This window comes from Artemia sp. Qi Xiang Cuo, chromosome 3 (assembly GCF_049724085.1).
Source record: "Artemia sp. Qi Xiang Cuo chromosome 3, ASM4972408v1, whole genome shotgun sequence".
NCBI classification, from domain to species: domain Eukaryota; kingdom Metazoa; phylum Arthropoda; class Branchiopoda; order Anostraca; family Artemiidae; genus Artemia; species Artemia sp. Qi Xiang Cuo.
In genome coordinates this window covers 83167031-83189361 of record NC_142796.1, presented here as the reverse complement: position 1 = coordinate 83189361, position 22331 = coordinate 83167031, and the positions used below count along the sequence as shown (strand labels likewise).

Below are 22331 nucleotides of genomic sequence, written 5' to 3'. Positions count from 1 at the left end.
GAGAGTGTCCTCCTCAAAGTCATAATTTGTATCTGGAAATCAACTACGTAGAACAACATGGCTATCTCAAAATTTTGATTGGATGTATTTGAGGAAATGGTGGGTTCGGAAGCGGTGTTCGTTGCCTTTCAATAACTTTTGACCCCTAAAAAGGGCACTAGAATTCTTGTCTTCAAATCGAATGAGCCCCCTTTGAAGTTTTTACGACGACCCCTTCCATAGGAAGTGCCCCTGGGAAAAAAATAAATAATAATAATAATAATAAAACATTGGAGCTGTATGGCCTTTACTATAGGCAACGCTATAGCGTTGCCTCTGGTAGATTATTTTGTATCCTAGCATCATTTTTCTATATATAACATATTCTTGATAGTAAAGATATACGCAACCAGAACCCAAAACTGCACAAGCCAAAACCATGACAAAACCCAGTGCATCTAAACTACAAACAGGGCTGTAACTATACTGAGGACTGTGAAATTTTTCATAATCTTGAATGTCGAGCTATCCTTTGTTTTATAATATTTATTCCACTTGCTAATTTTTGTCGCTATATGGTTTTTTTTCATTAGTAGTAAACAAAATTTTTTATTTGCTATTTTTTCGCTACATATTTTTTTTCGCTACATATCACTATATGGAGTTGCTAATGCTGTGACCAGGGTGCAAAAAAAGTACAAAGAATTGCCGGAAGCAGTTTATAGATGAAAGCACCTTTGAACCTGTTTTTTACTGACTGTGCTGTTGCACAGTTTATTTATTTTATAAATTTTTAAATAATATAAATTTATTTTATAAATTTGATTTCATTTTCTTTCAGGTTTTTCACCTGGTTTTATTTTTACTGATTACTCCATTAGGATTGCATCTTTACGTTTAAGATGGGGAACAAATCTATACATAAATTAAAGTTACGTCCAATACCTTATGGTTTCTGCATGTTCTGCTTTTTTTATGACACTGTATGAACAATGTTACATAATACCTGACTCTAATTTTATTTTCACAGAAAACTTTCAAGGAAAAGCCTACTTTTATTGTAAAATTATTGACTTTGTTACATTATATATAATCTTCTCACAATAATTTGAATGATCACTAGGCAAAAATACCTACTAGTTTTGAGCACAATGCATAAGAAAGCACACGAAATCTAAAATTCTTAAACTATTTAGTTCCGCAAAAAAAAAAACTTTAAAAAGCTCAGACTAGTAAACTATATTGGAATCACCGGTGTAAATTTATGGGATCACCAGGAATCAAGGTGTAAAACTACGGAATGACGGGAATCACCTGTGTAAAACTATGATTTTAGGTTTTTCCGAGTCTTCACCCGGAATTTGGTCGTGATTTTCTTCGGCACTTATATTGAAATTCCATCCATCATCAGAGACTTTGTCGGATGACTTAACCTTTCTTTTAATCGGAATATTATCAAATTTTATTTCAGTATCTCTAATTTCGGAAATTGGATCTTCATTTGGAAAATCAGTGCTGTCAGGGCGCACAATTTTTGGTGATTGTGGATTAGCGGGTACAAAATAGGTACCAAACGGCATAGAATAGCGATTCATTATTTGTGGTTGTTGCATCATATTCATCTGGCTTCCAGTGTGATTCTCGGATTGACTGGGTAGGTAGGAGTACCCTGCTGGGATATTTGGTCGATGGAAAAACAATAAATTATTGATACCAGGTTGCAAAGGGTATGGACTCTGTTCATCAGTAGCTCTGCTTTTTCTTAAAGCATCTTCGTTTATGGCCGGCTGATGGTCGTTATGGCCGTTTATGGCCTGTTGATTCACAAACGTATTTCCCATCCACATTCCATTACTAAATATTGGCATTGAATAGCGATTTAAGTTATTATTTTCGGCAAGCATCGAACTAACAGGATATCTTATCTGGGGCATAACTTTTTCACTAGACTCAACATTTCTGTTACCAGACTTTTCTGAGCTTGGGCTGGCGTTTTCTTCCATTGAATCGTCTTGACTCAACGGTGCAAAGCTTACACTCGGTTTTAAAGATGGCGTTGAACGACGATTTAGCATTATGTTTTCTGTTGGCAGTAATGGTTCTGAAATATCTGCAGGTGTCGTCACCTTCAGAGCTTCAAATGTTTTTGGATTTGTAATTACAATTGTACTTGGATCTTGTCTTGTCTTCGGGAGTGTGGCACTGCCATCCACAAACTCTCCAAGAGGAATGCTTAGGTTAGTTCCAGCAACCGTAACATAATGGTTGTAAGTAGTTGAAAAGTAGCGTTTGCTAGCTTCTGCGGTAGTTTGTAGTTGCGGAGCAGAAGAAGAGTGATTGGCGTGTAAAGTTGATTGCGTTTCATGTAGACAAGATATTCCACGATTACAGCATGGGCAGTCTTCAATTTCTGATTTGAAGGATTTGATGATTTTCTAAAAGAAAAGAAGGCAATCAAAACTAGAGCAGGAAAAGCCGCGAAAATTAAGGAGAGGGGGGCTACTTAACGCTCAAATATTTGAACCTTTGCTAATCTTAGCTCATTTATCTAAACAACTATCCTCGGATGGGGGTGAGGGAATGGGCCCCTGTATGGATCTTATAATAACGCTCTTTTTTTCATTCTCTATATAGGTGTAATAATGTTTCCATATACTAAGCCGAAGACCCACAGAAAATTAAACCAAAGGTTTTGGTCAGAAGACGTAGTCCAGGGATAGGAAACCTGGCTGTCAGACATATTTGGTCTTTAGTACCCAGGCTGGTGCTCTTTGAGACTTAAGATCTGGGTTACTGTTCGCTAAATTCAGAATTAAGAGGCATCTAGAATAGGTTTTATTGCTTGCCGATTCGGCATCGTCTGAAATGCATTAAACGAAACCAAGAAACTATTAAACTATAGTCCCCGAACATTAAGGAGCTCAGTATGCACCCTGGAAACTCTATCGTTTAAATCATTTTTAAATTCTAACAAGTTTTTTTTTTAATTTTGTTCCAAGGAGGTAGGGCCTATGGAAATCTGTTTGCTACTTTTCCCTTAAAAAATATGTATTATTATCCAATTATGCATAGAAGGATTGGTTAGTTATAAAGGCCTGTGGCTACTTGTTTTAGCAATGCTAATATGTGAAATGGTTAAATCTGGCACCTGGCAACTCTGAACAATCACATTTCATAGTTTTAGTATTTAGCAAATTTCCTATTTCGTAATTTCACAGTCATACTTTTGGTTCATATTGATGCGATTTCGTTTTACGCAAAACAGTTCGCGGATAGCGAATGTCAGAAAATCGCAAAATTTTCACATGGAAACGGTTCACTGCAGCCGCTGAACAGCAAAAAATATTATGAGATATTTAAAAAGCAAATGCACAGGAACAGGCTAAATATAGTTCTAGAAACCTAGTAGAAAACAAGTTCTAGAAAAACTTTCAAAAGGATAACCTGTGAAGGGCTAAGTGTTCTTTGTCAAATATTAATGGAAACTTCAGATAAACATGATTAGTTTATTCATTACTTGCAATTTTTGTTTCTACAAAGCTTTCAATTCAGAATAGAGGATGAAATTTTCAACGCCCCAGTTGAAATATTTCAACGCAGCCGTTAAACCGTTGTGACGCATAAAATTACAGTAAAAAACGGGAGAAGTTTGACGGATCACAGTAGAGATGACCCTATAACTCCGAACAGTACAAAATTTGGTTATCAAAAGAACGTATCTCCGATCAGTACACCATATAAGGGCATAGAGTCATTAGGGAGACCACGTGGTTAATGGGGTCAATGACCTAAATTTCCAAGTACTGTCAATCATTAATCAAATTGATTCCAGGCTAAGTTTAATAATGTCTAAAAGGTAATGTCAAGATTGATTGATATATCACGAAATGGGAAATAATTTGTTGTTTCTAAGGGGAATTATTGATTTAAGAAAGGGAAATTAATTTGTTGTTTCTAAGGAGAAGGTATGGAAGAGATATATTGATTACATAATCAGTAGAACCCTATGAGAAGGTCGTGACGGGAGTCCATACATGGGCATAGAATTACGTAATCAACTAGGAAAATGGATTTCTGAGAAATTGATTACATAATCTGTAGAACCCTATCAGAAGGTCATGACGGGAGTCCATACATGGGCATAGAATGACGTAATCGACTAGGAAAATGGATTTCTGAGAAATTGATTACATAATCAGTAGAACCCTATCAGAAGGTCATGACGCTTCAGAAGAGAACTTGAACATTTTGCACTTCTTCGAGAAAACTCAGAATTAAAGTGATGCTCCTTATCTTCATGTCGAATATTCAAATCAATGTATAACTTTTTCTATCTTCTATGAAAAATTTGGAACAGAACTTTAAATTTTTCATCTCTTTGCAAAAAATCGGAAAGTGAACTTAAGAAAATTAGAATTGAAGTTAAACTTTTTATCTTCACTGAAAAATAATCACAATCGCAGTATAACTTTTCCTATCTTCTAGAGAAAAATTTAGAAATGAACTTTAAATTTTTCATCTCTGAGAAAAATCAGAACTGAATTTAAGAAAAATTATAAATAAAGTGAAACTTTTGATCTTCATGTAAAACAATCGTAGTCATTGCATTACTTTTTCTATCTTCCATCTAAAAATTTAGAGTAAAACTTTCATTATCTGTATATCATTGGGGAACTTAAAACTGAAGTGGAAGATTTTTGTTTTTTGTGGAGAAATTAGAATTAAAGTGTGTTCTTTGGTAAAGTTCAGAAGAGAACTTGAACTTTTCTTCACTTCGTTGAGAAAATTTTAAATTGAACTAGAACCTTTTATCTTCCGTGAAAATATTCACAAGTATGGTATTACTTTTTTTATATCCCACCTAAAAATTTATAATTTAAATTTTTTATTACAAAAAATAAAAAAATAAAATTAAATTTAAATTATAAATTTTTCGGTGGAAGATAAAAAAAAGTAATATCATACTTGTGAATATTTTCACGGAAGATAAAAAATTCTAGTTCAATTTAAAATTTTCTCAACGAAGTGAAGAAAAGTTCAAGTTCTCTTCTGAACTTTACCAAAGAACGCACTTCAATTCTAATTTCTCCAGAAAAAATAAAAATCTTCTACTTCAGTTTTAAGTTCCCACAATGAAATAAAGAAATATAAAGTTCTATTCTAAATTTTTAGATGGAAGATAGAAAAAGTAATGGAATGACTGCGATTGTTTTCATGAAGATCAAAAGTTTCACTTTACTTATAATTTTTCTTAAATTCAGTTCTTATTTTTCTCAAAGATATGAAAAATTTAAAGTTCAGTTCTAAATTTTTCTCTGGAAGATAAGAAAAGTTATACTACGATTGTGATTATTTTTCAGTGAAGATAAAAAGTTTCACTTTAATTCTAATTTTCTTAAGTTCACTTTCCGATTTTTTGCAAAAAGATAAAAATTTTTAATTTCTGTTCCAAATTTTTAATAGAAGGTAGAAAAAGTTATGCATTGTATTGAATATTTTACATGAATATAAGTAGCATCACTTTAATTCTGTGTCTCCTCGAAGAATTGAAAGATACTAAGTTTCTCTTCTTAATTTTCTTAGAGAAGTAAAAAAAAGGTGGCTCAATTCTTATTTTTACAAACTAAAAGGAAGAAAAGCTTCAACTTCAGTTTATAATTAATCAATTACATAAAAAATTAATATTTATATTCTGAATTTTGCCAAAGAGAATATTTCAATTATAATTTCTCCAGATAAAATAAAAAGCTTCCACGTCAGTTTTAAGTTTACCAAGACATAAAAAATTTAAAGTTTAGTTCTAAATTTTTTTATAGAAGATAAGAAAAGTTTAACAATGATTTTTATTATTTCCCTTAATATAAAAATTTTAACTTTAATTATAAATTTTATTAAATTAAATTAAAAAATTTATCAAATAGATGAAAAAATGTGGAAATGCACTAGCTCAGATTTGGGGCCTTAGTCCACCAGCCTGAATGCTGGAAATCCACTAGCTCAATATGGGGGTCTCAGTCCACCAGACTGAACGGTGGAAATTCACTGTTTCATTTTGATTATGCCAACTTTTCATTATCGTGCATGATAAGTTAGACTAAACATTTCCGGGGAGGATGGGGCTGTTAGGGGCTATGACGGTATGGTCTGGTAAGTTATGTTATTTTATCCAATGTACGCTTCATTTAGGTTAGCCGAGGTTAGGTGAGAGACAGGCAAAAAGTTAGGTGTATGATTAGGTTAGGTTAGGATAGATTAAATTAGGTTAGGTTAAGTTAGGTTAGGCTAGGTTAACCTACGTACGCGCGTGAATTTCTGTCATGAAATGCAAGAGTTGGAAAATTGGGGTCTTAGTCCACCAGACCGAATGGTGGAAATCCACAAGCTCAGTATTGGGGTCCCAGTCCACCAGCCTGAACGGTGGAAATTCACTAGCTCAGACTTGGGGTCATAGTCCACCTGCCTGAATGGTGGAAATCCACTAGCTCAATTTTGGGGTCTCAGTCCACCACTCTGAATGGTGGAAATTCACTGCTTACGTTAGGTTAGGTTAACTTATCATGAGCTCACATTATAAGTTAACCTAACCTTTTCCGGCGAGTATGGATAGGTTAGGCTAGATTATGTTAGGTTAGGTTAAGTTAGGTTAGGTTAGCCAATGTACGCTTCACTTAGGTTAGCTTAGGTTAGGTGAGAGACAGGCAAAAAGTTAGGTGTATGATTAGGTTAGGTTAGGTTAGATTAAGTTAGGTTAAGTTAGGTTAGGATAGGTTAGCCTACGTACGCCGCGTACGTAGGCTAACCTAGCCTAACCTAACTTAACCTAACTTAATCTATAAAATATCTTAACTTAAAATATCTGAAATAATTTAACTTTTTTATTACAAAAAATACATAAAGAAATTTAAATTTAAATTATAAATTTTTCGGTGGAAGATAAAAAAAAGTAATATCATACTTGTGAATATTTCCACGGAAGATAAAAATTTCTAGTTCAATTTAAAATTTTCTCAACGAAGTGAAGAAAAGTTCAAGTTCTCTTCTGAACTTTACAAAAGAACACAATTCAATTATAATTCATCCAGAAAAAAAAATATTCTACATCAATTTGAAGTTCCCCAATAAAATTAAGATATTTTAAGTTCTATTCAAAATTTTTAGACGGAAGATAGATAAAGTAAGAATATGACAGTGATTGTTTTCCATGAAGATCAAAAGTTTCACTTTATTTATAATTTCTCTTAAATTCAGTTCTGATTTTTCTCAGAGATGAAAAATTTAAAGTTCAGTTCTAAATTTTTCTCTAGAAGATAGGAATAGTTATACTTTGATTGTGATTATTTTTCTGTGAAGATAAAAAGTTTAACTTTAATTCTAATTTTCTTAAGTTCACTTTCCGATTTTTTGCAAAGAGATGAAAAATTTAAAGTTCTGTTCCAAATTTTTCATAGAAGATAGAAAAAGTTATACATTGACTTGAATATTCGACATGAAGATAAGGAGCATCACTTTAATTCTGAGTTTTCTAGAAGAAGTGCAAAATGTTCAAGTTCTCTTCTGAATTTTCTTAAAGAAGCAAAAAAAGTTAGCTCAATTCTTAATTTTAGCAATTAAAATTAAAAAAAGATTCCACTTCAGTTCTTAATTAATAAATTAAATAAAAAATTAATATTTCTCTTATGAATTTTACAAGGTAACACGTTACGAGAATATGGTCCCCCTAGGAAGTATAAGTCGAACACGGCAGTTTTAAGTACAACACGACATAAAAAATGTAATAATCCGTTCAGAAATTAACCTTTGAATATAAGAAAAGTTATGCTATGAGTTGGATTATTTTCAAGAAGTTAATAGGTTTCTCATCATTTATGAATTTTCAGATATTTATCTTAATGCTTGATTTAAATAAGTTGAATCAAATTGTTTTAAAAGTATCAAAAGTATCAAAAAACTATATATTGAGCTTCCCAGTTGCAGAAATAGTAATGACAAATGCTGGTGAATTTGTGCCTGAAAACAAAACAGTTGTTCATGGAAAACTTTGACTAAATATTAAAATTGTATCCAACATTTTAATTGGAATCAAAGATTTTAATTCTTAAGCAGGAAAAATAAAAAAGCGGACACTATCAATCAATTTACGATTATTAATATACACAATTTAGCATCAAGAAATTGAGACTTTACGGAACCGGTAACCCGCATCATATCATGGTTAGTTTTGGGATTGATTTGAAAAATGACCAGAAATTGAATTAGAAAAAACTTGCTTATCCAACTGTAAGTAAGGTGAAGTATTACAGCTTAAAATGAACAGAAACTATTTCACATATGACGAGGCCTGCCTCCTTCTCAACCTATCTTCCTTTACGCTAAAGTTTTACATTTTGTTCTAATTCCTTAAAAATAATTACTGAAAATCAAGGGCCGTTGAAGCGGAATAGCAAACGTTTTTAAAGCACTAAAAAACTTTAGCGCACCGATTGAGGGGCTGAGAAGGGGGCATCCCTCCTCACATACGGAGTAATTTATGTTCTTTTTAAGTTTTAATGTTACTTCGTATTCTCAGTTAAAAACACTTAAAAATATATTATTATTTAATTATGCTAGAGGCTATAAACAGTTTTTTTTTACACATTTTTTTTAACACCATCGTGCAAAATTTACCACCGTAAACTGTTATCTTGCAAAATAACTGTTCCTCGTGTGCCGCCACGAAAATGCGCCACCATGAGGCATAATGGTAAAGTAAACAAAAGAAACAAGTAAACAAAGGATTTGCTGTAAAACTGTAGGAAAAAGACTGGCTTTGTTTGTTTTGTTAATTAATGGATGCTATGCTGTTTTGGATGTAAGAAAACGGTGGAGAATAACGTTGCAGGCCTCCACGGTCGACTGGGCCACCCTGCAAGAGCGGTGATTGCCAACGTCATTCGGGGGCCTGCCCACCTTAAGATAAATTTCATTTGTTGTTTTTTCTTTCTTTTTGCTCTTGCTCACGTTCATCATGCCGTCATACAAACAATTCGATTTAGCACTGGTGAAATTTGCAGGCTATCCACTGTGGCCTATAAAAATTATGGAAGGCGTATAAACTATTTGACCTTATGCTACGGGGATCGTAACGAGCAAATTATTTCTGAGAGTAATGTTGTATTGTATGAAAACAATGTTCAAGAAGCTTCTACCAAAACTGTGAAGAATTTTGAACTCGCATTTGATAAGGTTGAGTGTTTTTCCGAGATTTACAGGTCGATTTCAAAGGCATTTTCTGCACTAAAAGTATCCGATGAAGCCGAACCGGTTCACAGTCTGCTTTATTCGCACGAATTTCCGCTACAGAACAGGAGTTAGAAAAAAAGTAGAGAATCTATTGTTTCAGAGATATCTCCTCAGGTTTCTGCAAACTGTGGCGAGAAAGCGCAATCTGGTCTTTAAGACTCTGCTGAGACTATAATTAATGAGTTGAACAATTCTGTGTCACTGGAGTTCAATTCCGTTTTAGACCGTATTAAACGAGAGCTGAAACCGTGTAGAATGCAAACCCTTAATCTAGAGAATCGAATTAAAAAAATTGAAGTCAACCTTTACGATATGAATCAAGAAACTATCTTGGATAGTCTTGTTTTCAACGGTCTGAAACAAAGGCCAGGAGTTGACCTTAAAAAGGCTTTCCTCAGTGTCCTATCGACACAGATGGGTGTTACTGATATGTCTTCTGACGAATTTTCAAATATTTTCCGGTTTAGAATGAGAGGGCCTCATACTGCTAGTGACAAACTTGCCCCAGTACTAGTTCGATTTGCTAGCAAAGAAGCTGCTCGAAAAGTTTTCTCACAGAGGTCTAAACTAGCTGGTTCGGGAATCTTTGTGTGGGAATCCCATACAAAGCGATGTCAGGATTTGCTAAATGCCGCAAGGGATCGCTTCGGTGTAAAAATTGTATCGACTGACAGTGGCAACATGCTATTGAAGTCGCCAGGTGAACTATCTGCACGCAAAATAAGATCCCTTGGTGAATGCATTTGAAATAGTATTTGTGTTGTTTTTCGTCATTTTTTTTTTCTTTCCCTTGTTTTGCTTTTTTTCGCCGTTTTTCTTACTATTTTTTCGCTATTATTGTTATTTTCATTATTATTCTCAGTCCTGCATTTTCTTTTATTACTTTTTTCTGTTCATTAGAGATATTTGTTTGGTTCGTGTATTTTTCGCTATTTTTGTCATTTTCTCAAAAACTGTCGATTCTTAGTCCTACATTTTCTTTTGTTACTTTTCTTTCTTTTCATTTAGAGAGATTTATTTTGTTCGTGTATTTATTTACTCTTACTGTGTCTATATTGTACTATTTAATGAGCTGACCTTTTCGTCTAGAAGAGGTTTTGTCAGCACCAATAGCAACAGATCTTGAACCATGTATGAACCAAATTAAACTTCAACAGTTAAGAAATAGTGCTTATGTTCAAAGTTCGCAGTTTAACCCCAGAGAAGCTGATTCGTTGCATTTATGTTTATTAGGATGTGCTGCAATTTCTCTCCGATTCTCAAGGAAAATTAGTTTTATTGGTATATGTAAAACTTTTTTTTAGTCAGGAACATTCTTTCTCGTTCTATCCTTTTCCTGATTATAATTTAGAGACTAAAAACCGGACATCACTTCATAGAGGGGGAATTGCGTGTTTGATTTCAAAGTCTTTGTTTTACCAAGTAAGAAATGACATTCATGTTTGGATTGAGGGTAAGTTTGAAAGTCTTAGTCTGGAATTAGATTTGGGAAGTAGGGAACTTTTGATTATTGTTGTGTGTAGGCCACCGAGTGCTAGCTGGGAAGAACTTGAGCGTGGGTTTGATCAACTTGCACGTGCGGTGTCTCGGACAGATCTAGATTTTATTTGTATGGGTGATTTCAACTTTGATCTGCTTTCATTGAATGGAGTGAATCTTGATTATTTTAATTGGATGGTTGCTCATGATCTTTTCTCCCTTGTGAATATTCCAAAACGTATTACGAGTCATTCAGCCACTCTCATAGATAATATTTTTGTTGATTCTAAGTATCTGGACTGTAGTTATGCTGATATGGTTCTATACCCTTGTTCGGACCATTCCCCAGTTGTCGCAACGGTACCTTGTGGCCGAATAAAAAGAAATGAATTAAAAGAGAATTGAAGACTCAGTCGTTAAAAAAAAGAGACTTTAAAGAGGTTTGGTGAAGAGTTAAGCAGCATTGATTTTAGCGAAATTTTAGATATGATAAATGACGCTTCTGGTGCATTTGATCGCATGATCGGGACGGACAGCCAATATATGATAAAACTTGCCCAGTGAAATGTTTGAAGCCCCATAAGAATGAGCCCAGGAGGCCCTGGATGACTACGGAAGTTCTTGAAGCGTCAGATTTAAGAAATTAATTGTATGTGGATTATTAAAATAGTGAGTGTGCCGAAAACTGGAATAATTCAAAATAATACGCAATAAAGTGAACTCGATGAGAAGAAAAGCTAAAAAAGAAGACTTTGTGAATCAATTGGGTTTAAATAAAAATAATACTGAAGGAACTTGGAAGGTTATTAATAATCTATTGGGAAAGAAGAAAGAAGCTCCACCCAATTTGCTACTGATTCAAGGAGAAACTGCCAATGATGAAACAATTATTACTAATAGATCTGCTGAGTGTTTTCAAGTTTTGGCCAAAATGTACAGGCGGAAGGGTTGATGAATTCTAATGATGATTTCCTGACTATAAATTTGTGGATGATAGAGGAACTGGAAGTGATTTTGAATTTCAGCCGTGTACTGAAGACGAAATTCTGAAGGTTGTGAGATCAATCAAATCTAATTCAACAGGGACAGATGGCATTAATCTTAAGACTTTTAAATCAGTGATGTTTTATTTACTACCATGCCTCGTCCACATAATCAATCTTTCTCTCCAAACCGGCGAATTCCCTGATGCACGTAAAAGGGCCAAAGTCATCCTGTTGACTGATGTGTTTGTTGTGACCGTTTGGAAGAATACAAGTAAGGTATTTTCTACAAACTGTGCATTAATTTTCCCGGAACCCAGACAGGGTAGGAACAGAGTTACGAGATACCGTCATTATTATATTGACAGGGGGGGTTCGTTACCTCCAAGGAGATAGTTAGAAATTAGTGGTAACCCAGGTTGGGTAGCCTTGGCCTTAGAATTTGGCCATTTGACCGCTCGATCACGTTATCATACCCTGGGGCAGGGTATACTGTAAATTGGGTACTAACAAACCCGATATTTACAAAACCGGTGTGGTAGGCGCGGGCATCCCATTATTATAATTTGGTGCCGCCGGGGCTTTTCCCTCCAGTAAGTGGTGACACCCGTACATTACCACGCCAATGCTGGTGGCATTGTAACCTACCGGTACAATATTGGAGGCATCGTGGTTACCACTATAACACATCCCCCTTCACAAAGGTGGTTCTAAGCTAGATATTGAAAATTATAGACCCATATTAATCCTACCCTATTTTCAAAATTATTTGAAAAAATTGTGCATGAAAGGCTTTATGATTACCTTACGAAAACGGGGGTGCTACGTGAAATCCAGTTCAGCCTTAGGTAAGGTCACTCGACGTCGGACGGCGCGCATTCACTCTGTGATACTGTAAATAAATGCTGTGAACGTGGTGAAATTCCTTTGACTATTTTTATTGATTTTAGAAAAGTGTTTGATACAGTGGATTTTAAAATTTCACTCAAACGTCTTAAAACCCTTGGAGTTCACGGTAACTATCTCAAGTGGTTTGATAGTTTTTTGAGTGGTAGATCTCTTCAAGTTGTATAAAATGATGTTTTTTCCTCTCCTTTTCAAGTGAAGTGTGGTATAGCCCAGGGGCCTGTCTTAGGACCACTCCTGTAGCTTGTGTATGTTTATTCAATGCGTTTCTACTTACCTGAGTGTTTTATTACAACTTTTCCGGATGATACTGCTCTAACTGTGTCTAGTCGATCCATTGATGATTTGTTTTTGAAAGTAAATAGGATTTTAAAGTTTTTTTTTGTATTTACGAGTTTGAGCCTTTTGTCAGTGAATGTTTAAAAAATAACAAATTTTATGATATTTAGAAGAGTTGGTAAGCAGCCAAGTGTTGATGGAGAGATATTTTTTAATGGTAGGCTTTGTCATAGGTGCATGAAGTGCGTTATTTGGGTTTCCAGCTTGATTGTAATTTGTCTTGGAGGCCCCATAGTGATCTTGTTGTAGCTAAAGTTACTAGAGGTCTGGGAATTTTGCGCCGATTAAAGCATGTTCTTCCATTATCAGTTCTTCGTTACTGTACCATACTATTGTTTAGTCTAGTAATTTTTATGAAAATTTTCAAAGAGTGCAGATTCTTCAAAATAAAACTGTATGTCTTCTTGGTAATTATGTAGAAAAAGTGAAGGATACTGCGTCGTGGTTTAAGAAATTACGAGTGCTTAATATTGGTCATATTCGCGATTATCAAGCTGCTGTTTTTGCTTATCGATGTTGGAATGATCTATGTCCTACAGCTTTTACTGATTATTTTCGTGTAAATCGTTCGCTCCCCAGGTATGCGATTAGAGAGGCGAATAATTTTGTTGTTGAGTACCGAGACAACACACGTGCAGGTTTCGGAATTAGGTCTTTAGCTCCAGCTATTTGGAATGATAGCTCAGCTGGCATTTGGGAGGCTGAACCCACTGGGTTATTTAAAGCGAAATTTCAGAAATATTTATTGGGGGAGGGCAGTTAATTTTAGTACTATTTGGCACCTTTTTTTTTTTTGAAATGATTTTTGTTACTAGTTTTGAGAATAAGAGGATTGCAGCCGTCCACCATTAGGCTTTTCGATCCTTCTCCGGGTGGTTGTGTGTATATATAGTTTATTTTGTAATTATTAGTAAAAAAAAAAAAATTGTCTTAATGGCGCACCATGACCGTGTACCATACTTTTACCACTGACTGTTACCACTGTGTATTGAGTATAAAAGACCTAGCCTTGGTAAAAAAGTTTTTATTCAAGTCACATTTTTCAATTTTAAAAATCTTATATTTATGAATCATACTTTTTTTCTTGGGTGCGTTCCAGAAACTAACGATCACTAATTTTAATCAGTCTTCGATTATTAACCCCATCTAAAACTGAAAAAAAATACGTCCATTTCCATCAACAAACTCAACGCTTTATACGTCCATAATAAGCTACAGAAAAACTTTTTAGCTCTTTCGAACTTAGGCTATACCTTTTTGAGACTTTTCCCTTCAGAGTTAACAATCACCATAGCAGCTGTAACGGGCACCGGAACAAAAATAATGAACAATAAAAACCAGCCAGCGTAAATATATTCGACATCTTCTCCAGTTTCAAAGCTGCCATTATAATTCCGGGTTGTTACCAAAACAGTTACCTATAAGGGCAAAACAAGTTTTCTTTTATTAATAAAAACGTTTAGAAGTGATATATATAAACTATCAAATTTTACAAAACTTGCATTAGGGCTGTGTATTGAGTATTTTCAAGGCTAGATGGAATATACTGCTGCTACTATAGCTGTTAACTTAATGAGGGGTTTGTTTAGATTAAACAAAAATACATCAACCACCAGAAGTAAACTTGTTTAGGCTAAACGCCCTCTATAAAAAAATATTTAAATTCATTTACAAAAATAAAAATTAAAAAAATAAATAAATAGAGAAAATAAAACGGCCCAACCTCACTTGACTCGGTAAGATACTTCTAAAAACCACTTTTGCAAAGAAAAGCAAGAAAAGAACCCCCACAATTGCCTTTCTCTCATAACAACCCTTGAAAAAAAACAACAAAAAGAAACAAATGATTACAACACCCAAATAGAGGATGACTTAATTTTCGTTTGACCTTAGATGGAGGGCCAAACAGCACAGTCTTTGGCAATCTGTCATCATTCAACCTTAAGACGTGACCTAGCTATTTCCATTTAGTAAGAAACTTCTAAAAACTACTTAAAAAAGAAAAAGAAAAAAACACACCACGATTGCCTTTCTGTCACAGCCATCTTAGAAAAAAAAATGGTTTACAACAACCCAATAGAGGACGACCTACTCTTTAGTTTGGCCTTAGATGGAGGGCCAAAAGACATGATCTTTACCAATCTGTCCTCCTTTGACCTTAAAAGCCTTAAAAGACCTAGCCTTATTAACCTTTGTTCCACTTTCGCCCTAGAAAGTAGAGACGACCTCCTTTTTCGTACAGTTCACTGCTTGATATACCGTTACCACTGCACAGCTCATCGCCGTACACCACTTTACGGTTCCGTTTTTTCGTCCAAAGGAGCACCTAAAAATATCCCTCCAATCCCTCCCAAGTCCCTATTCCTAAAGCAATTCCAAATCAAAATATAGAAAGTCAAACTAAAAATGTTAGAGCATATGGAGGTGAATGGGGGTAAAAGAGTTTAAAATGGAGTTAAATGTTAAAATTAGCAACCAAGGACGGTGCAAAATCCTTGTTATTTTTTTTCGTCCCTTTTTGTCCTGAGGATGACCCACGTCTGTCATGCAGTGTGACTAATCTGCCTTCTTAAAAAGATGAACATATACTATATGAGAACAATTTTAAGAACTGTAGGAGCAGAATCGATTCTATATTTATTTGTCTTAGTTAGGCCACAAGTGCACGGGGCGAGTTTACAAGATAACAAACCGGCTTGTAAAAAGCTGGTGAGTCGGCTAGTAAGCTGGTTTTCGAGTACACACACAAATTTCCCCTTGCTCAGTGGCCAACTAGCTGCCGTGTCGAAACCACGTGTTGTCGTCTAATGTTAAGGCTAATGTTCCTAAATCGACCTCAATATTTTCTTATTCTATGAAAATAGATTTTACTCTCAGTTGCGACTTGTCACAAAATTGATTGTTTTTGTTATTTTGTTTTTCGGAATTGATCTTTGAAAATTCATAAGGAATCCACTGTAGGTGTTGCTCTCCACGGTTTTATCCAACACATTCCTTTTGTGCACTTTCTGTTTTAGGTTTTGTCGTTTGGGTTCTGGCTCTAGAGCCATCTCGTCTGATATATTCAAGACTAATACTACTAGCACCATGCGCACAAGTTAATGTGAGCATACTTGGGTAGTCTACAAGAAAACTCACTGAAAAGCCAGCGAGTGGTATGTAAAGCTGCCGGTAGTTCAACTTCTGCCAGAGCGTTTTTACACGCAGGTGAATAAAGCTGGTAAACCGGAGCTGGTGAATCGATTTCGCTGGACTAGTTTACAAGCTTCTTGTGAAAAAAATACGGCTTGTAGCTTCCAAACTCGCCACATGTACTTGAGCCTTTAGACCATAAGGACACAATGCTTTTGGCGAAAGTGTTTCTTTTCTCTTCGCCCCAATGCAAAGCAAAACTAATAAAAGGGACGAATAAAAAAATAACGACTAATATTTTTACATAAATTTATGATTAAAATTCTGATGGGCAACAGCAGATGGTGTAAGCTTTTTTTTCCCCAAGACGAAGTCAAATTTCTTCTTTGGTTAATTTCCCGTCTTTTTTGGAGTAACTTATGAGGAATACCCCAAAATGGAAGAAGTGGAACAGTATCCTTACTTGCAAAATAATTTATCCATGTTTCACAGCTTAAAGGGTTATTTTCCGTGCCTTGAAATTAGTTTCCTTGGATATATTTCTACGGATACCAAATTATGGCAAATAAACTCGTAGGCAAAAGAGCAATTATGGGAAAGAGGATATTACCGTTGAGCACGGAAGGTCTATATTCTTGCGCAGTATAAGTATATATGAACAGTATAAGCATTCATATTAGGGCCCGAACGATATATCGGCCGACCCATATTAACGGGCCGAATGAGGGTCAGAGTCATTATTGGATATCGGAAAAATATTAGTTATCGGCCGAAATATTTTTTTTTTTTTCTTGCACAACTTGTCTATAAGATGGCATCAGATTTCCTCAGGTAATTTTTGCTAGCCCAGTCGTTCGGGGTGGAGCCAACAGCTAAGTCTGATCATGGTGGAGAGAGCAGCACAGGTGAATCAATTGAAGTCAAAGTATATTTGTTGTCAATACTTGTCAATACCCACCCAGTGCAGCAATCCTCTAAATGTATGGTGACTTCAAGAACTTACATCAAACAGTTCGTGGTAACGAGCTGTAAATAACGAGCGACCCGGTTCAATAGTAACCGAAACTCTAAAAAACGGAGTTTTGATACCAATAGATACATCAAAAGAATTAGATTTTAATGCTGATTTCAAATATATAAGTTTCATCAAGTTTAGTCTTACCCATCAAAAGTTACGTGCCTAAGAAAATTTGCCTTGCTCTTTACGCTAAAGTTTGACTTTCTCACAACTCTACTTTTTTTTAACAATAAAAACTTTAGCGGAAAGAGCGAGGCGTTGAGGAGGGGACATCCCCTTTCATATACGGAATAGTTTCTGTTAGTTTTAAGTTTTAACGTCGTTCCTTACTTTCAGTTAAAAAAACTTGTTTTTTTATTTAATCCTCTACCAAAACAACTAAAAAGAATACAATAAATCATATATTTTCGTTTAATGAATGTTCACTTCTGTGGGTGAAAGATCCAAGATTCAATCAGTTATAACAATGATATCCAGTCAGGGGCACAGTTAAAGAGGAGAGGGAATAATTTAAGGTGGGGAGGGGGAGTTCCAAGGTGTCGCCGCTGCGTGTAACACCTTAAAAAATGTATTTTAGAAATCTAGCTTGTGTGTCCGTATTTGTCGGCATACTGGACGATTTTGCAGGCACATTCTTTAAATCCCTCCTCCAAACTTAAAACTCTAGGTAAACCCTTGTATCCAGAGCGCCTAAAATGGACTTGTTAGCATGAGACCATATCATATGAATGTAAAGTTTTCACATTAATATGTGAAATATTAAAATTCGAAGTCCTGCAATTGAAATTTGGGTTTTGAAAAATCAATTTCAATAAATATCTTACCCTTCTTTCAATCAGATTGTCATGTATTTGTTTTTATATAACTAAGCCAGCTCCTTTGATTAATTTTTTTTCTTATTTGTCACTTCCAAAAATATCCGCCATTTCGCTTGTGGGCTCAGAAGCTGCTGATTAGAAAAGGTAAAGAAAATTAAAAAATATTGTAAATTGCATATTTTTGAAATCCACAGTGAATTATTAAGGCTGTCTTTGGTGTGTAATAGACCAAGAAGAAACACATAAGTATGAATATGGGCCGACAAAGGGGGTTTAAACTTTAGGTAAGTTTTTTTCCTGAGGGGACTTTATCGGCAAATTATATTGGTATCGTAACGGTTCGCGACCGATATATCAGTATCGGACCCCAAAAGCTCATATCGGTTGGACCCTAATTCATATATACTTATACTGTGGTATTCCTAATATTTTATTCTTAATATATCACGAAGGGTTCTTGTACCCCCCCCCCACAAACAAAAAAAGAAACTTTGAAAATCTAAAATGAATGCAGACTTTAAAAGTAAAATTTCAGAAGTAAACACTGAAAAAAAACAAATAAGCACTAAAAACGATTACGCAAGAAAAGTAGAACTATTGCTAATAGTACAACAAACAACTTCCTGCGGAACAAAACCACCTGAGGCCCGCACAGCTGCGCATGTATCCCTTCGACTTAAATCTATTTTCAAAGATCTACTCCCACCCCTCCCCCCCTTTATAAGGTTCAATTTCCTTTTAATAAGGATGAAAATCCTTTCTTATTATCTCTTACCACATCTTACGAGAGTAACCTGTTTTTCGTTTGGCCCCTGATACGGAAGGATTAAAAATCTTTTCTTATGGGAGTAATCTGTTTTTCACCAGTTTTTCGTTTGACCCCTGAAATATTACTTCAGGGGCCATATTTGGCAATATCGCCCCTGATACGGAAGGATTAAAAATCCTTTCTTACTATCTCTTGCCACATTTTACGGGAGTAACCTGTTTTTCACCTGTTTTTCGTTTGACCCCAGGAAGATTGCTTCAGGGGCCATATTTGGCAATATGGCCCCTGACACGGAGGGATTAAAAATCCTTTATTACTATCTCTTATCACATTCTATGGGAGTAACCTGTTTTTCGTTTGGCCCCTGAAAGATTACTTCAGGGGCCATATTTGGCAATATGGCCCCTGATACAGAAGGATTAGAAATCCTTTCTTACTATCTCTTGTGACATCTTACGAGAGTAACCTGTTAAGCGTTTGACCCCTGAAAGATTGCTCCAGGGGCATATTTGGCAATATGGCCCCTGATACGGAAGGATTAAAAATCCTTTCTTATTATCTCTTACCACATCTTATGGGAGTAACCTGTTTTCCGATTGGCCCATGAAAGATCGCTTCAGGGACCATATTTGGCAATATGGCCTCTGATACGGAAGGATTAAAAATCCTTTCTATACGGGACTAACCTGTCTTTCACCAGTTTTTCGTTTGACCCCTGAAAGATTGCTTCAGGGGACGGAAGTAACCTATTTTTCGTTTGGCCCCTGAAAGGTTGCTTCAGGGGCCATATTTGGCAATGTGGCCCCTGATACGGAAGGAATAAAAATCTTTTCTTACTATCTCTTACCACATCTTACGGGAATAACCTGTTTTTCGTTTGGCCCCTGAAAGATTGCTTCAAGGGCCATATTTGGCAATATGACCTCTGATAAGGAAGGATTAAAAATCCTTTCTTACTATCTCTTGTCACACCTTTCGGAAGTAGCCTAACCTATTTTTCACCTGTTTTTCGTTTGACCCCTGAAAGATTGCTTCAGGGGCCATATTTGGCAATATGGCCCCAGATACGGAAGGAATAAAAATCTTTTCTTACTATCTCTTACCGCATCTTACGGGAATAACCTGTTTTTCATTTGGCCCCTGAAAGATTGCTTCAAGGGCCATATTTGGCAATATGACCTCTGATAAGGAAGGATTAAAAATCCTTTCTTACTATCTCTTGCCACATCTTACGGGAGTAACCTGTTTTTCACCTGCTTTTCGTTTGACCCCTGAAAGATTGCTTCAGGGGCCATATCTGGCAATATGGCCCCTGATACGGAGGGATTAAAAATCATTTCTTACTATCTCTTATCACATTTTACGGGAGTACCCTGTTTTTCGTTTGGCCCCTGAAAGATAGCTTCAGGGGTCATATTTGGAAATATGGCCCCTGATACGGAAGGATTAAAAATCCTATTAAAAGTGCTGATACGAAACGCCAACAGTACTTGAGGGACATTTATCACTGTATTAGAATGTTGAATGAAATACTCGTATCTGCTGCAAGTAGGATAAAGTGAATTCAAGCAATATATGTATATTTTTGCCACGTTTAGAATTTCTGTATACACATATAAGGGATATCAATCTGTACTATTTTTCCATTGTTATCAGTTTCAACAAGCAATGGTTATCTGTATTAGTTTAGGAGACTGAGCTTCACTTGGTGAAAGGAATTTTCAAATTCTAGGTGTAAGTTTTTCCCTGGCAAGTATAAATAATGAAAGATTTCTGCTAAAATGATGCCATGTATTATTGATTTTTTCTGGATGTTCTTTATCAAAGAATGCCCGATGGGTAAGTTAATATGTATTAATTTTAACTAATAATTAATATTTATTTAATTAATTGAAAATAAAATTAATTAAATTAAAAAATTAATTAATAATTAATAACTCTTAATCTGTAAAACGTGACTAAGCCATCTTAACTTTCGTTTTCTATAGCTCTTGAAATTTGGATCTAGACAACGTTTTTGTATAGTTTACTGTTTGATACGTATACGGTAGGTCAAACGGATGACAAAATTTATCCTTACACAATTCCTCTGAATGTTTATCAAACCTTTCTCAGGCCTTCAAGGCACTTGCATTTCAGAACAATGCCTGTCCATGGCCGCATCCAGAGGGACGAGGTTACCCCGTTTACTCCCCCCTCCGAAATATTTTCTGACTCGTAAATAAGTAAAAAAACAAACACAAAAGAAATATTTTTCGTTGCACTTGGTGAACTTTTTTGTAACTTCCCCCTCCCCCCCCCCCAAAAAAAAAACAACAACAAAATAACACACCCTGCCCAGAATAAAAATCCTAGATACGCCCTTGTCACTGTCCTTATCACTGCTTACAATATTCTAATCTTACTTCGCAGACTCATCTTCGTGTTCTTCCAAACTTTTCTCAACTGCGAAAAAACACTCCCCATCTGTTTTTTACGCCTCCATTAGGTCCATCATTTTTACTAATAGTACTACCTAGAGAACAGAAGCCATTTGATCAATTTTCTTGCTACATAATATCCTCTCATCAAAATCATTTTTTTGTAAGTGACTTAGTTTTCTTAACATTAAATTTAAACCCTATTTTTTCATCCCAAAACTGAAAAATCACCAAAACCGGTTAATTCCAATTTTTATAAGCAAAAAGAAGGTTAAAAAAATGAGAACTAAGTTTTTCTTACTTTTTCTAACCCTTTTTAACTTTTTCTTCTTTGACCTATTTAAAACAAAAGCCTATTTTAAGCCTATTGTATTTTTTTAATACTTTTACTTTTTCTATTTTAACCTATTTTAGCTATTTTGTGAAGTCCAAATTACTACAGGTCTTCAATTCTTCCGGTGTGATCGGGAAACTGAATTATTATTTACTTAGATTAATTAAAAAAAACTTTCAGAATAATATTTATTTAAAATAAAAGTAACGGCCATATTAGAATTAAGACAAGGAGAGACTCATCCCTGTGAAAACAAAAACTCAAAACGATCAGAAATTACGGTGAAGGAACGCTATAAACCCAAAACGGACGGATACCAAAAAAACGATTAGAGCAAAAAACATAAAATAATTAATCACATAAATTAATAAATAAATCTTAAAGCGATTAATGCTTAGATTGAGTATGAAAATCAAGCTTAAAACGAAAACAAATATTTTGCTATTAAAGTATAAATGAAACTTAAAACGAACAGAAATTAAATAAACAATCAATTCGAACAAACATACAATATATATTAATGTAAATGAATAAATAAATCTTAAAACGAGTGAAACTTAAATTGACTATACAAATCAAGTTTGAATCGAATAAAAATAACTACAAACAAGGGTTTGGGTATCGTCTCACTGCAGAAGCCTAAAACCTACTGCGTCATTGGCACTTTACTGAAAACAATTCTTCGAAATATTTTCACTTTTGTAACTTTAAGAAATCAAAAATTAATTAACATTTTAGGGAATAAATATCAGCATATGCATATTAAATTGACAATGCACATTTTTTTCTCAGTAAACTCATTTGAATTTTTTTTTCAGTAAAGTACAAATTATATTCTGGCTTTTAGAAAGCATAGGGGTTTTGAACCCTACTCA

The 22331-nt window shown here is 34.9% G+C and overlaps 1 protein-coding gene across 1 annotated transcript in view; it reads right to left on the bottom strand.

Moving 5' to 3' along the window:
* Positions 1-1020: 1020 nt before the first annotated feature.
* The window catches only part of LOC148954639 (sodium-dependent dopamine transporter-like), a 188470-nt gene continuing 167159 nt past the window's right edge, over positions 1021-22331 (bottom strand). The window contains exons 11-12 of the mRNA XM_089087178.1: positions 14219-14383; positions 1021-2414 (exon numbers count right to left, since the gene is read on the bottom strand). Of these exons, the coding sequence (XP_088943304.1) occupies positions 1290-2414; positions 14219-14383 (1290 nt within the window). The 3' untranslated portion in view covers positions 1021-1289. The remainder of the gene's footprint in view (positions 2415-14218; positions 14384-22331) is intronic.